We start from the raw sequence: 16,290 nt of genomic DNA on the forward strand, positions 1-16,290 counted from the left end.
TCTGAAATGTTACACCACCTGTAAACAAATACAGTGTCATAGTTCAGCAATCATGCTTTGTAGCTAATGCCTTGCCAGATGCAGGCTTAGCCTTGCCTTGCCAAGCACAAGCATCTATTTGCTTGATCAAGTGATGAACGCGTTAGAAAGATGCAAACAGGGCGGTAAGCAGGAAACACAGGGCTGCTCAGACACATTGTTGAAGCACAGCCCCAAAGCCTTGCCTTTGTTGGAGGATCTGACCCTGTTAAGAATCATGAGATCTCTTCAGCTGGTTCATTAGCACCCAAACCAGAAATTATTCAAATGATTTACATAGGTCTAGGGGGGCTTTTAGTATGGTCAACCACTGGGTCATTTTGAACTGGTTTAGTGCTAGCATGAATGATACAAAAATAGATCAGGCAGCCCTCTCAGAATTGAACAGCATTGTTCTTCCACAAGTTTCCAGAATCAACAATTAATCAGAGTCTTGGGATAGGCAGTCAGATGGCAGTGCAACTCAAACCATTTGTAGAATGGACCGGGTGTTCCAACAATTCACCACTAATTCAGAACATGTCTTGCTGTGGCCAGCTAGTGATAGCCTAAAGTGTCTGCTTAAGTGGGTTCCTGATTCACTTAGGAATAGTGCCATTCTCCAGTGCAATAATATCCAAATTTCTGGCTCACGGGGAGTGGCACAGAGTCAGTCTGTGGGCCAAATCCCACACAGGGATGGTGCATGGGGTCAGTCCAGGGGTGTGGCAGCATGCATTTAGCTTGGCCCCATGCACCAGATCCAGCTGCACACCAGCTCAAATCCACACACCAGATCCAGCCATACACTAGCCTGACCTGTGCACAGGGTGCAATTGTGTGCCAGCCTGACACTGTGTGTTGAATGCAGCCATGTGCTGACCCAACCCCATGTGCCAGCCTAACCTCACCCTGGCATGATCTAGAGTGCAGGGCCATGTAATCTGGCCGTCAGAGCTCCCTATTGTCCAGAAATTTGGAAGCAGGGAAGTGGCAATTAACACTGCCACAGCTTTTCTACTGCCAAATTTCTGGACCCACAGGAGGCCCCACAGGCTGGCTGTTACAGCATTATGGGTTCCATTGGCCCATGGATCAGAGGTTGAGCCCCACGAGTGTAGACCCTGCTGGAAGCACAGAGTGAAAGGTTGGTAGGCCAGTGATACCTGAGGTGGACATGAAGGAGTGCTCATGGCCTCCTTGGTGCAGGTGGAAAAAGAAAACTCTACAAAGAGCAACAGGACCCATGGGGAATGGTGCCTATTGGAGTCTTTTCCTTTGACTATTGGCCAAAATACTGTATCCTATAAAGTTCTCCAGCATCAAGAGGGCCTTTAGACACTGGACCCAAAGCCTTACTTTACTACTAATTATCATTGGTAGGGAGTCCCAAGGCTGTTTTGGATCAGACCAAAGAAGCGATCACAGATAACTTTTCTGCACTCCTAGCTCCATGTCAGGGACTTTTCCAAGCACTAGCCAGTGCCCTCCCTATGGCTCTTCTTGGATTCATGGACTTTATTCGTGGCTGCTCATCCTGGTCTATCACCTCCTCAGTAGCACGTTGGGGCAGACACGGGTGGCCAGAACCCTCCATCTGAGCCTAAGCACATGCCCATTTTCTGCCACCAATGGTCAGCCAGGGTCAGCTGATCCTTCACCCCTTCCAATATAAGCCCTTGGCCTGGAATAGGAAGCGTTTGGGCAACAAAGCTCAACCTTGTACCTAGGTTTCTGCACCCTTGTCTTGTGGTGCTACTGGCTCTCTGACGGGTTCTCCTGATACCTGACCTGGCTTGCTCAGAGACCCTGAGTCTGGCCTGACCCTTTGGCTCTCTGACCTGATTCTCATTTGATCTCCTGCATATCTGACCTGAAGCCTCCTGACCTCACATTCTGCCCAGACCTCTGGCTCAGTTTCATGGACTGATCTCCTAGCTTATGGCTTCCTGGCTTTCCTATGCTGAGACTCTGCACACTCCTCTTGGATCTTGGCTGCTTCTCCTGACCCTGGGTGATCCCCAGACCTGGCTGCCCACAACCCAGCATGACATCTGAAGGCCCAAGACTTGACGCTGTGGGTTTTTGTTGCTTCCTGTTTTGAAACTTGTTGAAAAGTAGCAATATTTTGGGCGGGGGAGGGAAAGGGCAGATGTCAATTTGGGGTTTTTTTTGTTAACTGTAGCCTTGATCTCTTCTAGCTCTCTATCTTTTATAATTTATTTCAGTTTTTACATACGGACCCATATTGTGTTCTATTTTAAGGTAATTACCTATAGCTTAAAATGTCTCAAGTTTCCATGAAAATAACATAGGACATGTTAGGGACAAGGCAAAAGCACTTTGCCCCAGCAGCTCAGCTCTTTGACTCTTCTTTCATCCTTTCATCCCATTGATTCTCTCCTCCTCCCCCTAAAAGACAATCAAGGTGTGTCAAACCCATACTTATTGCTAAAACTGTTACTCCCAAGTTAGTCTGCCAGGCAGGGTTGAGTTCAACATGTGATTCCCCAGGAATTCCGAAAGGAGCTGCATCATGCAGCACGTGCCAACTCAGAACTATGTAATCTTTTGTAGAGTGAACTTACTCTGCTAAATATCTGATGGAGATTGAGTAATTCTTGCTGTCACTACCAGGCCTCAGGATCAAATTCCCCAAAGAAGGATTCTTCTCTAATAATTCAATGGCTTCTTGCCGGGACACTTCATAGTAACACCTGCAGAAAAGGAGGATAGGAGACCATCATCCTGCACTGTGCAGAGCAGAGCTCCATGAGGGCTACTCCTGGCTCACAGAATTGTCCCTCTGTCTGTTAGCAAGGCCTGAATAACTTGTGTTAGGTGTTCAAGGCTGCTGTTTTCCTTTGTCACCACAGGACACGTTGCATTTGAAAGCAGCATTTTTACGGAGCAGTAGCGTGACTGCATAACTTGCAGTACCAATGCTTTGTTCCTTCCAGACAGAGGCAAAGTAAACAGTGCTCAGGCACAATTCATATAGGTGGCTGGATAATGGATAAGCCCATCCTACTCCCATTTGGAAAACAGTCACATACTCAAAGTGGGAAAAACAGTAAACTGAGACAACTTGGAGTATTAGAGCATCCATTGCCAGTGAATGTATTAAAATTTGGCAAGATGGATGATGAACAAATTTGTGGCTTGCGGGGTGGAGGGAGTGAGGGACTCTCCCAGAAAAGCAGTTTAGGGTGAATTTATGCTTTTCCAAAAAAATACACGGAAACAGTCATTGCAAAAATCTCTGGGTATAGCAGAAGAATCAGACTACTGCTGTACCCATTGTAAGGTAAGTACAGGCTGCAATACCAGAATTCTGTATGGCAGGGCCCAAATAATTACTGATTTGGGGGGGAAAGGAAGTGGGGAGAGAGACCAAAATTGAAGACCAATATTCAAACTCTAGCGAGTGGAACCCAAGCCTGATTCCAGAGCATGACTTTGCAAATGATCCTATCTTTAGTGGACTAAACAATCTCAGACCTAATTAACCTCATGCAAAATCTGGTTTCAGACATTTGCCCATGGCCATGAAAGATCCTCTCCAACACAACACCCACATCTTGTCAATGGCTGCTCTTTGGAAGAGGACAAATTAGTTCCTGAAATCACAAGAGGGTGAAATTTGTATTTTCTAATATTGGCTCTACCAACCAAAGGAGACATGGATAATACAACAGTCCCTGGAGGAACAAATAATACATAAAGTCCCATAATGGTCATGGTAAAGTCAAATTTGGGCCACTGAATATACAATGATTATGTGATTATTTTTTGCTAACAACTATTTTTATAGGAAAATTATAGTGCTCTTTCAAAAAAAAAAGGGGTGGGGGGGACTCTGAGATTCAGATTATTATAGGTTAGTCTGGACTTACTCAGGTATAGAGTTCATCATGTTAGTATAGTTTCCATCATGTGGTTTCTCGTTGCTTAGAGATGCACTAGATAACTGTTCACTTGCTGCCCTTCTTTTCTTTTCTTTCTCCAGTACTTCATTCATCCTAGTTTGTTGGCCAGGTAGCAATGACATGCACACTGGGACTGACAACTACAAATTGACACAAAATAAGGTTGCAGAAGAAATGGTGTGAGTGGAACAAAGGTGCGAGCACCAACAACACTCTCTAAAGAAATACCGCTGCTTTACAGAAGTCTTTTTTTCATTTGCTGGATTTAGCAGGTGAGCTCTAGCTGGCCATCTGAAATGTCAAGAAGCAGGTACTGCCTAAGCTAAACATTAGATAATATAATGGCTTGTGTTTGGTTTAGGCTGTTTGTGCTTCTTTCCTAGCTATACAGCTGAGCCTATAAAAATAGTACAAAGACAGCTTTGCTTCTTGCACTTTTAATGGCTACTATACCCACAACTTTACACCCTTTTATCTAAAATCAACTTTTAAATCAGTTTTCTTACATCCATCCACGCAGGCATTTGCATTGGCTTAAGTTTACAACGGTCTTACATCAACATACCTTAATTCAATAGCTTGGTCACTTAGCTACATTCTGCTATAAACAAATTGGCACAAACTGATGCAAACTTGACAGTAAAAAAGCAGATTTCTTCAGCAGTTTGGGGTAGGTTTCCAAGGCAGCCAGGTTTCCTTCAGACAGTGGACCAAGATAGGAACATAAGCTCACTCTCTAACCTAATGCAAAGGTGTAGAGATGTGTTGGGCAGATAGGCAGAGGCCTTTATTGCTTACGTAGGTGCATTCTTCCCCACTAAGGTAGACCCCATATTTGTCACAACCATCTATGCTGGCTCGGTTTGAATTGTGTTTAGCACAGACAGAAATCTTGAGGGCAGGGCTTTGTCAGTCACTCAAAAAAGACTGATGTGGTGCACTCAAAGAAAATCTTGTATGGATAAATAACCTTTTTGGCATGCACTTGGTGAATAGCTGAATAAGCTTAGAACAAAGGAACTATCAGATGCTCTTGAACTTTTATTGACACAAAGATGGCAACAGGCATGCTGTAATGGTGCCAGAGACAACTGAGAAGCAGAAACAACCAACTGCCCTACCTTTGTGGCTGTGAGAATACAGCCTTTCCACTCCTCCCCATTTTCATAGTCTTCTACCTGAGAAGGGGAAAAAAGTGACAATGTAAGAGTGACTGCAGATCAAAACTTACTTCCAGTTTCTCCCAGGTCCTTCTCCATCAATTCCTTATAAAGTGTGTACTTGCCAGTAGGCCTAAACAAAACTTTTCAAATGACACCAAGTAAAACCCATCCATTACAGGCTTCTGTACTGCAGACACTCTTATATACTGCCTTTCTGCACTGAATGTCCACCATCTACTTTCTCTGACATCCTTCCCTGAACTCACTTCCTAACTCAAGTACAAGATACAAGATGCCATAGTGTCTACTTTCTTTTGGAATGAAGATGAAGGGAACTTCATGCAATCACTCAAATAATGTGAAGAAGGAGCCTACAGGAAAAGCAGAGACCACTGATGCCCCTTCCCTGTTACATGCCAGTGAGGCACATGGCTTCACCTGTCCCACCCCCTGGGAGATACACCAGAAGAAGAGGCAATTCATGCCACGTTATACATACTCCAGCAGGTCTGTGCCCTGGGAACAGTGAAGCCAGAATTGATGCTGCTGTCCAACAGGCCCCTATAGGACAGGAGAGCCTGGTTGTCCACATGGTTACAAATACAATGAAGACTTTGCTGTAGCTGTGCTCCTTTTAATTATTATTAAGTGAAACTACAACCTGTTTTCCCTGGGAGAATGTGTGCTTGGACCCAAAGGAGGAAGAGATGGGTAGTGCTTCATTCTTGTATTTTTCTTTAAACATCAGGCAGATTCTAAACCACCTTTCAGAAAGGAAGAATTAATGCAGCCCAGTGACCAACTCTTCCCCTGGGCTACAAAACCATTCTCTGTGCTTACAAAAATCCAGGACGCAGGGAGTTTGAGTTCTGCACATCCAACTCCTTGACTGGAAAACCATAAGTGCAAGAGAAAGATGTGTAGGTTTGGTTACAGTCATGAAAGGAATGTTGTATGGAAAGTGCTGCTCTCCTGTACCCTTCAGAGGATGAGCAAAAGCAATCTAGACCCTATTTCCATCTCCCTTCTTCCCCAACCCAGCCCACCACAAGGCACCCACTGCCCTCTTCTTATTGCTTGTTCCTATTTTAAAAGCAAATACCTGCAAAACCTGATTTGTTGCCACTTTTTTCAGGCCCAGGACTCTGGGCATGGAGAGAGCACTGCAGTCATTGCTGCACCTTGCGGGCTGCTCTGAGCCTGGATGAGCAATGACACATCTAGAGCTGCAGGGTCATGTCGAGGGAGTTGATGTAGATATTTTGTTTGGCTTCAGTCCTGGTTAGTCCCCCTGATGCCCCCTCCTATTCTTCTACCTTTTACAAAATAACCAAAGGCCCATGCCAAAATTTAAGTCCTTCTGGGGTGGTGGAGATGAGGGAAGTGGAAGCGGGTGTCTACATGGCACACATTTGTGCAGAGATACCCTGTATTACCTGTAAACATGCTATATGGGCAATGCAGTGCTGTGCAGGCACTCCAAGCCAATGTGGCATGCACTAAATTTGGAAGAATAGCTGCATGAGTTTCTCAGCAGAGCTTGTCAGCCTAGGTGTACCACTACCCACTTGCCACACCACTCACTCTTACCGGTTCACTGCCACTTCCCTTCTCTTGTATGCCTCCCCTTCTGATCTTCTTCGCTTTAAGTGTGTGGGGGAGAGAGAAGACAGGAATGTGAGCAGTGGATGGGGAGCAGAGCGAGGTTCTCTAGGTGGTTTTGTGTCACCCACTTGCTGTGTGATGTAGGGCAAGTTAGTTCTCCTCTCTGCCTCTGTTTCACCTACCACCATTCTCCATTTGTGCAGTGCAGGACAGGGACTGCCTCTCCATATGCATGTGTGTGCTGTGCTGATTACAACAGGGCCTGCTCTCAGGAGAGGCCTCTAGATGCTACTGGAATGCTAGTAAGTGAGGGAAAGAAGTGGGGGGAAGGAAGGGTAGCTTGAGGAAGAAGAGCCCACTGACCTGTTGTCACTGGCCAGGGATGCAGTGAAGGGATAAAATGGAAGCCCGTGTGTGAAAAGAGCCCCTGCACCCTCTTCCTCCATAAGCCTGGGAGTCAGAAGGGTGGCCTGTAAGCCCTGCTCTCTAAAGAGGGATGAACAGCACATGAGGATGCCTTTCTAGACCAGCAGGAGGGAAGGTTTTAGTTTCTTCTCCAGACCAGGAGGCAGGTTTTCTCCAATGAAGGAGTCAGTTTTACTGAGCCTCACTCAGTTTGCAGTCACAAAACCCTTCATGTTTCCATTGTTCTAACATAAACCTCTAAACTGGCTTCAGCTTGTTTGAAATAAATCATGGACTCTCTCAAGAGCTTCAGCGTGTACTCAACCTTTGGACATGTCTGGCTGAGCTCTGAGTTTTGTGTGGTTTGGACCATGACTGGGAATCCTCCATATTTGTTCAGCCTGAGTAAGAGAAGACTGAGGGGTGACCCGACAGCCACCTACAAATATATCAGGGGTGAACACCAAGATCTAGGGGAGAAACTCCTCAGAAAGGCACCCTTTGGGAGAACAAGTTCCAGTGGACACAAGCTAGTTGGAGGAAAATTTAGGCTGGACATAAGGAAAAACTTTTTTCTGTAAGGGTATCTAGAACCTGGAACACATTCCCAGCAGAAGTGGTGCTGTCACCATCCTGGAGGTGTTCAAGAGGAGGCTGGACAGGCACCTCATTGAGCTTGTTTGAGCCCAATCACCTCCTGCTCATGGCAAGGGACCAGACTTCATGATCTTACAGGCCCCTTCCGGTCTTTCTATTCTATGATTCCATGTTCTTTGTCTGCTGAAATAAAGCTACAGCACTCCTTTGGGGACCAGTCAAGACGCTTCCTAAAAATAGGCCCTGAATGAAGAATGGAGATATACCCATGCTTGGTCTGTAGAAACAGACTTTACTCATTGTAGTACAGCAGCGGAGCAATGAAAATAAATATTATGAAGTGAAGCAACAGTCTCAGTGAAACACATGCAACTCCTACAGTGAGTTGCATGTATTTCACTGGAGAGAATAGTGCCACCTTACACTTCTCCTATGACGTTTCTCTCAGTGAAAGATGCTCAAGGCAGGATCATCCCTGTCCAAGCCATCTCATCCAAGTGTTTGAAGCTCAGGCTAGTCTTGAAACCTTCCAAGGAAGAAGATTCCACAACACCCCACAAGTAATCTGGGATTAGTCTGTCATCTTCCTCATAGCCACTCTTCAGGTATTTGAAGACTGTTATCAAATCCCTCTTCCATCTTTTCTTCTCCAGATGAAATAATCACAGTTCTTCAACCCTTTTCCTGTAAGTCATATTTTCTAGATTTCTAATAATTTTTTTTTACCTTCTGCTGAACTTTTTCTAATTGGTTCATACCTTTCTTGAATTGTGGTGCCCTAAATGGGACAAAATACTCCAGGTGAAGTGTCACTGGTGCCAAATAGAACAGGCGAATCACTTCTCAAATTGCAAATGAAGCTCCTGTTAATAGAGCCCAAGATGCTATTGGCTTTTTTTTTTGTCCCAAGAGCATCCTTATGGTCCACTAGAAACCCCAGGTCCTTTTCTGCAGTACTGCAGCTTAGCCTTTCATTTTTGTGCATATAATTGTTCCATTCTAAGTGCAGGATATTTGTACCTATCCTTACTGATTTTTCTTTGATTAATAATAATTGACCTTATTCTTCTACTGAAAAGGTTTTAATATGCTACATCTTTGTGGGTGTAAGTAGAGATGTTAAACCGTGAGAGCGTGATCCAGTTCAGCATCTCATTCACCTTTCATTCTATGCACTTCTGTTATATCTAAGAAAAAACAAAAATCTTCACTTCTGGCTTGTTTTTCAATTGCCTTTCCATGCAAGAAAATGAGACACACCATGTAAAATTTAGCCAGATGGCAGCTTCCACTCTTATTGGAACACAGTTTAGGTTCCATTCTGCAGGCCTGAGTTCCTTCACACAAATTAGAATGCTTCCAAAATTCCCCTCTTGATCCCCAAAGGACAGTGGATAGCACTTACTTTGGAAAATATTAGCAGAGAGCAGTGGCTGGGTGATGGTGGGGTGATTGGAGCAGTCTGTCAAACACTGAAAAGGTGCATACATAACAACTTTACGATATGGCTCTGTTGACTCACCTTCATCTCTATTTCCTCATTTGGCAGCGTCAAGATGAATTGGGCATAACATCTGTTTTCTGGACTAATGTTAGTTACTGAAGTCAAATTCATTAGATCTAGTTTTTCAAAATACTAAGGAGGGGAAAAAGAAATAACACATAATTATGACATCCATTGTAAAAAACAAAACAAAACTGTAACACCAGCTGTTCCCCAAAGAAGTGACTTGACACAGAAAGGAAAAACATAAAACACAGTCTCATTTCTTAGAGAGGGCTTCTTTCAGCTCTAGGAAGCATTGTATGCAAACTGCTCCTCTCCACTGTTTATTCTGTTTGCTTTAGTTTACATCACTGGAAATTTCCTACATAAAGTGTCAGAGTCTACACAAGTGCGTCAATTACTGCACATTATATTAGTCTAAGATGCCATTTGCTAGTACCAATACATACAGGTACTAGAAAAACAGTGCATTAACTAATGTGCAGGAGTGCAAGTGTAGACATTGACCGGAAGAAATTTGCTCCTGCTCAGCCCAGGCAGCAGGGGGTCACTGCTGCCTGGCTATGCCCCAGTCTCCACAGGTGGAGGGAGATGTTCCAGCTGCAGGGCAGCTACCTCCTAGCCGCATTGGGGATTGAGACCTGTCCCAATCTCTGAGGGGTGGGGAGAGCTGTCCCAGCTCAGGCAAGCTGCTTTCCAGCCACGTGGAGATTGGGGCTGGCTGCCCCCAGAGCCAGGACAGCTCCCCCAGTCCCATGAAGATCAGGACCAACCCCTGTGGCCCCTGCCAGCCCAGGGCTGGCACCTGGGGGAGCCTGGAGCTTCCCCTGGCTGCTGCAGGGGGGGCAGAGCAGGGTGGGAGTAGCCCTGGACTGAACTGCTCCTGATGGGCACACGTTCAGATGCGTGTCTGGGAGTGCTTTAATGAGCCAGAATTTTCTGCACAGAAAATTCAGGTCTTTAATTGCATTTGTAGATGCACCCAGAGTGTAGCAGATAAATCCACTGCATACCTATCACTCAAAGGTCATTATGCTCAAGAAAAAAAATCAAGCTGGTTGCTGACCCTATACTAGAATTCAGAGCTGGTGCATTTGGCTGTGCTAATTTACTGACTCACCCTGGCAGCCAGAGCAGGTAGGTCCCACTGTCTCTAACACAGGACAATCAAAACCTGAAAGGTGTTGCGAGGCAGGAGGAAGGGAAAGGACAGGTGGAGAGGTGCTACATGGAGAAACCTGAGGAACAGTTGATGCAAAAGAGAGCTCAAGTTATAATGTATGGTCTGGTCTTACAAATAAATGCATATTGTAAGTGTGTTTGAGATTGCCTAATACAAAGTAATAAGTGTTTTCAGTGTTGTCTAGGAATGTTTACTTTCAGGATAGGGTCCAAGAACTTTAGCCTGAGCTCCCCAGACCAGATCCCTCCTTCCTCTCAGGTGCTATTGCTGATGGGATAGTTTTCCAGAAAGGCATCTAGCTGCCTGGAGGCCATTACATTACCAGTATATTAGCCACAGTGCAGAAATAAAATTCTCCCCTCACTTTGCCTGTTCCCAGGTTCCCTCTACATACTTACAACATTAAAGTCACAATTGAAAAGACAAAGTAAATATTAGACAGCCAGGAAATACGGCATTAAGATGATACTTCCTGTATAGAGATGTAAACAACTTCAGCTACAACCTCTATATGCAAAACAGATTACTTAATTAAATATGCCCTCTGGAATTTAAATACAAAGTTTACTTGTTATGGCTGGCTTTTGAGTCCTAAGAAGATGTCTATGATGATTCATGCATGGGCTTGCAGGGGAAAACTATAAAGGGGGAAAATTCTCACTATCATAGTCCCTCTCTTTACACATCTTGCACAGTGAAACATTTGGGAGATGTTGCAGAAACGTACGGCTGGAGGGTTTTGATTCTTCCAACAATTTATCTGGGAACTGCTGGCCTAATATAGACTCTTGGTGGTTGTAAAACATAGTCTTTACTGTCATGTTCATTGAACAAAGTTGTTGCTGGCAAGACTGCAGTAGTTTTGCTAACCACTGCAGCTTGACATTTTTTATTTAAGAGCTAAGTTATGACATTGTTGTAAACTATGCTCTTAGGACAACCTAGAGCAATTAAACTACTACAAGACCGTTTCAGGCTGGACATAAGGAAGAATTTCTTTACTGTCCGAGCCCCCAAGGTCTGGAACAGCCTGCCACCGGAGGTGGTTCAAGCGCCTACATTGAACACCTTCAAGAGCAAACTGGATGCTTATCTTGCTGGGATCCTGTGACCCCAGCTGACTTCCTGCCCTTTGGGCAGGGGGCTGGACTCGATGATCTTCCGAGGTCCCTTCCAGCCCTAATGTCTATGAAATCTATGAAATAAGCCTTTTACATCTTTCACTGAAATAAGCATAAATCAAGCACTACTTTAGTGAAGTCAAGGGGCCACAACAATATTCTAGTCACATGGGAGAGAATAATCAGGCCCTTTATAAAATGGTTTTAAGGAAAAAATACATCCCTATGCACACTGCTCTGAAAAACTGTGGTGGGGCCTTCAACTGTGGAGCTTGGTTTCAAACACAGTTCAAGCAAGATAAGCTGTGTCCGTTCAGGGTATTAAATAATTCTTGTTATACTGGTGCTTGTTTTTGATCTGCAGAAATTTTGTGTTAGGAAGGCATAAACTTGGCACTGGAGTAGAATTTCTTGCTTTTCTGTCAAAGAGCCTGTACAAAAGATAAAGAGGATATACATGCTGTATGTATCATAATAATAGCATCTTTCAACCAGAATTTTCCCCCACTATTTTGAAAACCATATATAGATTAACAGCTGCTTCTCAGCTGTACAATGAAGGAGGGAATGTTTAGCTCTGCTTGTAAGTGCTGTGAACAAGGTGATCTTTAATGTCCATTAAAAATGCCCATTGGGTCCTAGTGGATTGACTACTTGATGGGTTCAGGAGATCTGTGTTCTATTCTTGCCTCTGGGTTTCTTGGGTGACCTTGAAGAAGATAGTCCACCTGCCTATGCTGCAGCTCCAGATAGATCTCATCCCTAGAGCAAATGCTCAGTGTAGCCTGAATGACTGTGGTGAGGAAGAACTTGCTGTATCATTATTTCACTTCCCATGACTTCACCAGGCATTTTGGTTTCTGGGCTTGCTTTCTGCTCTCTGGGTTTCCAAAGTGTGGAAGGATGGAACTGAGAGAGGCAGTTCTCACACACATGCTTTCTTGCTTGATGATAAGTACTATCAAAATTGCTCAAACATCTTCACATTAGCCCATAGTGCTACTCACCATTGTGGTTTTCTTATCATTATAGAAGAAAAGTGTGGTTCCTCTGAGTTCTGTCCAGTGATGTTTAAATTCCTGTTGGGTATGAAAAGAGAGTGTCATTTCTGTGGAAGCTGACAAGATTATCCAGTCAAAAAGTGCCAGTGAATGAAGGACTTCAGAAAAATATCGAAACCTGGACAGTTCTATTTCAGCACAGGATAGCTCTGGAGCAGTCCAGGATCTTCTGCTGACAACTCCTCACAAGCGGAAAAGGTCTATGAAATTAGTTCTTATTCAAAGTCAGGACTTCATGTCAGCAGACCCATGGCCCCTTGCTTTATTTTTGTGACGGTGTAGCTCTACTGGCTTCAGTAGAGGTCTGCCAGTCTAAAACTGGCATTACAAAGCCATGAGCCATGTCCATTATCTTGATTTTGGTACCTGATACTATTGATACTGGTAATCACAACACTAACAACACCTCCAGACTGCTTAGTAACCTGCTAGTATTTTCTAATGTTTTTGTTTCATAGTTAAAACAAGTGAATTCCACAAAATAAAGAAGAAACTATTAAAATAGTCTCATATTTTATATTGCTCACCCTAAATTTTATATCATGGAAGGACTCCATACTAAGGACAGATAGGAGAAAAACTGCAGGTTTTAGCCCTGTAGGGCAAAGGTGCAGAACATGCAGAATTTCCTCTCTTGTCATCTGAAGAAAGGTTCTTTGTGCCTGAACGTTTGTTTAACATCTCTCCCAATTGCTCCAATAAAAGATATCAACAATCTCTTTGCCCCCCCCCCCAGCTTCTTGTATATTTCCTGGACTGTCATGGCTAAAACAACATTTTCTCATCGAGTCATTCTGACTTCCTTTTTTAACCAGTTTGGGAGCTGCCCCAAAATAAGAATTTATTGTTTATCACGTGGAAAGTATATGAGTATGTTTCTGCATTTATGCCATTATTTTCATTATAAAATTATAATCCTTGTGTCTTCCACTATAGACTGGGACAGTGAATGATGATGAGTTGCTTGTTCTCAGATAAAACCATAACAACTAATTTCTTTCAGTGTTTTAGGTAGCAAATGTCTGTTTAGACATTCTCTGAAGGCACAAACAGGCCAATGTTGTATTAAAATGTGTGTTTGAACACAGGTGGTAGTTTTGTTTCTAAGCACCTAGGTGAGGTCTGATTTATAGACAGTGTGGGGCACCCACTGGTGCTGCTTGATATCAGTGGAAGATCTGGATCAAGAACTCAGGTAGCTGAACAGACATTAAACATTGATGTCCCTGCTGACATGGGCCAAAACAAAGCTAGCTGAGGGCAAACAAATGCGGAGATGGAACCCTCCACTTCCAGTCATCGTTTTTTTTTAACTGTCTAATCCTGAAAAAATTTATTTTGACCCTGATAGTTTGTTCACATGAGGGACATGCTGATATTAATTCCATGCCCTGACACTAAGGATATTCTGACCTTATTCTACACTTTTTCGTTTAGAATGACAGTTTATGTACTTCGTACTTAGGTAATGCATGATAAAGATGAGATGAATTTTCTTGAAGTGATTGATACCTTCTTGTACATTACGGTACATCTGGGGGTGATTTAGTGCTAACATCTCCCAACTATTGATCGTAATGTCACATTTTTTCAGATTGGCCTTCACGGTGTCCTTGAATATCTTTTGCTCACATCTACAGTGGTGACTGTCAGTCATTTGGGAGTATAGGACCGGTTTTAGGAGCCAGTTGTCAGGCACCCATGTAACATATCTTGTCCATGGAGCTGGCAGTCATATAAGCATAGCTTCAATGCTGGTAGAATTTACTTGAACCAGAATACTAGCATCTGTTCTTCCAATTGAAATAGAGGATTTTCTGAAGACATCACTGATGGTAATTTTCAAACCTTTCAGGTGTTTCTGGTATGTTGTCTGGGTTTTGTACCCATACAACAGCATAGGAACAATGGCAGCCTGGTAAACAAGAAGTTTGGTATGGGTCCTGATGTCATAATCATTTAACATGATTTTGGAGATGTCCAAAGGCGGTACTGATAGATTTTATCTGATGTTAAATATCATCATCTATATTTACTTTTTGGAAGAGGCAGCTACCTAGGTATGGGAAATGTTCAACATTCTCCAAAGATTCTCCTTAATTGTAAGCAGCTTCTTGGGTTGGGGTTGGTAACGTAGTTTGGTTTTCTTGAAGCAATCAGGAAGTCCCAGGCATACACAACACAATGACCAGTATATTGAAGATCAATAATGGAAGTGTTGGTTGTTTTGGATTGGGAACATAACCAGTTAATATTAAAGAAATCCCAGTCTGTCAGTACTGAATGCTGACTCCAGATAGAAACTTATTAGCAATGATGTACAGAATAGCTGCAATACAGATGAAAAAAAATGTTGATGCAATTACAAATCCTTGCTTGACTCCAGTTCTAATAATAAACAGGTCTGTTTCTGAGCCATTGCTTAGGACAGCTGCTGTCATGTTATCATAAAGAAGTCTGAAGATGGTAACACATTTTAACAGGCATCTTTTTGTACATCAACTGACATGCATGCTGAAGAAGGGCAAAATTTGCTTAACTTTGGGACCAGCATTGTGTGACAATTTGTTACCCATTGCTTCCATTAAAATGAACATCAGTTATCTGTATGCCACTTAAATGCAGAAACAACAGTACACAGCATCTTTCAGCCCCAATATCTACTTTATAACATAATTGTACTCTGCATAAATGCACAAAAATGGTGAAGATGAAGCAGCTGTTAAGAGGCTGCTATTAGAAACCCTGAAAATGAGAGGAGTTAGTCTATTTCAAAACCACTAATACCACAGCACTGACCATGCTGTATATTTAATGAGTACTGTTTGGATAATTTATGCATAGGCTTGTTTTTCTGAACTTAATCTGAGTGCATTGCATAGTCTTTGGGGCAAAGGATCTATAGCAGGGAGTTTGGTACTCCTACTATTTTAAAGGAAGGCAGGCTGCAGGAAAACCAGGCAGTATAGATCTCAAAGGCAAAACCAGCAACAGTTGAGAAGGAGGAACAGGAAGCAAGGGGGAGGAGACAGGAAAAACAAGAGAGTTAGAGAGGCTGGGGGAAAACAGCAGGCCCTGTAACAGCTCTGTAAGAAACTGATATAATAAAGACACGGTTTATATTAAGTAGGGAGCTGTTCCTTGATTACCCATACAGGGTCACATGAAAAAGCAGGTAAAGCAGAGGGCAATCAGGGGAGCCACATGATCCCAAAAGAGGTTGGCTTGCACAATATAAAACCAGGGTTTGAGCTGGACAGCCAATCTAGCCCTGGAAGCCATTGAAGGAAGAGCTCCTGAGCAGGTTGCAGGGGAATCTCCGATAAAGTATCTAAGCTGCTTGGGGAAAGATAGCCTTAGGGCTGGGGAAGCACCAGTGGTTTAGGAATTGAGACTGGTAGAGGTTACGGCTGTGCGAAGCTTTGGTCCCTGATTCAATTCAGCAGAGATTCGGCCCGATTCGGTGGCCAAATTTCCAAATCCAAATCAAATCAGAGGACCCTTTAATCTCTCCAGATCAAATCAGAACCCTCCAAATCGATTCGGAATCATTTGGTGATCCAGACATAGACACAGCTTTAAATGTTTCTTCTACTTACCTCTAGGTACCAGGTGGCTCATAAATGCTGAGATGCTGGGGTGCATGGAGCATCCCACAGGAGCGTGGTGGTGCCTCCTGGGTCTGGCGGGGGGGGGGGGGG

The 16,290-nt window shown here is 43.6% G+C and overlaps 1 protein-coding gene across 1 annotated transcript in view; it reads right to left on the reverse strand.

Annotated features, from left to right (window-relative positions):
* STAP1 (signal transducing adaptor family member 1) overlaps positions 1–16,290 on the reverse strand; it is a 38,388-nt gene that overhangs the window by 16,749 nt on the left and 5,349 nt on the right. The window contains exons 2-6 of the mRNA XM_006027530.3: positions 12,536–12,607; positions 9,240–9,353; positions 5,069–5,125; positions 3,915–4,087; positions 2,607–2,735 (exon numbers count right to left, since the gene is read on the reverse strand). Of these exons, the coding sequence (XP_006027592.2) occupies positions 2,607–2,735; positions 3,915–4,087; positions 5,069–5,125; positions 9,240–9,353; positions 12,536–12,607 (545 nt within the window). The remainder of the gene's footprint in view (positions 1–2,606; positions 2,736–3,914; positions 4,088–5,068; positions 5,126–9,239; positions 9,354–12,535; positions 12,608–16,290) is intronic.

The sequence above is a fragment of the Alligator sinensis genome, unplaced genomic scaffold (assembly GCF_000455745.1).
Source record: "Alligator sinensis unplaced genomic scaffold, ASM45574v1 scaffold320_1, whole genome shotgun sequence".
NCBI lineage: Eukaryota > Metazoa > Chordata > Crocodylia > Alligatoridae > Alligator > Alligator sinensis.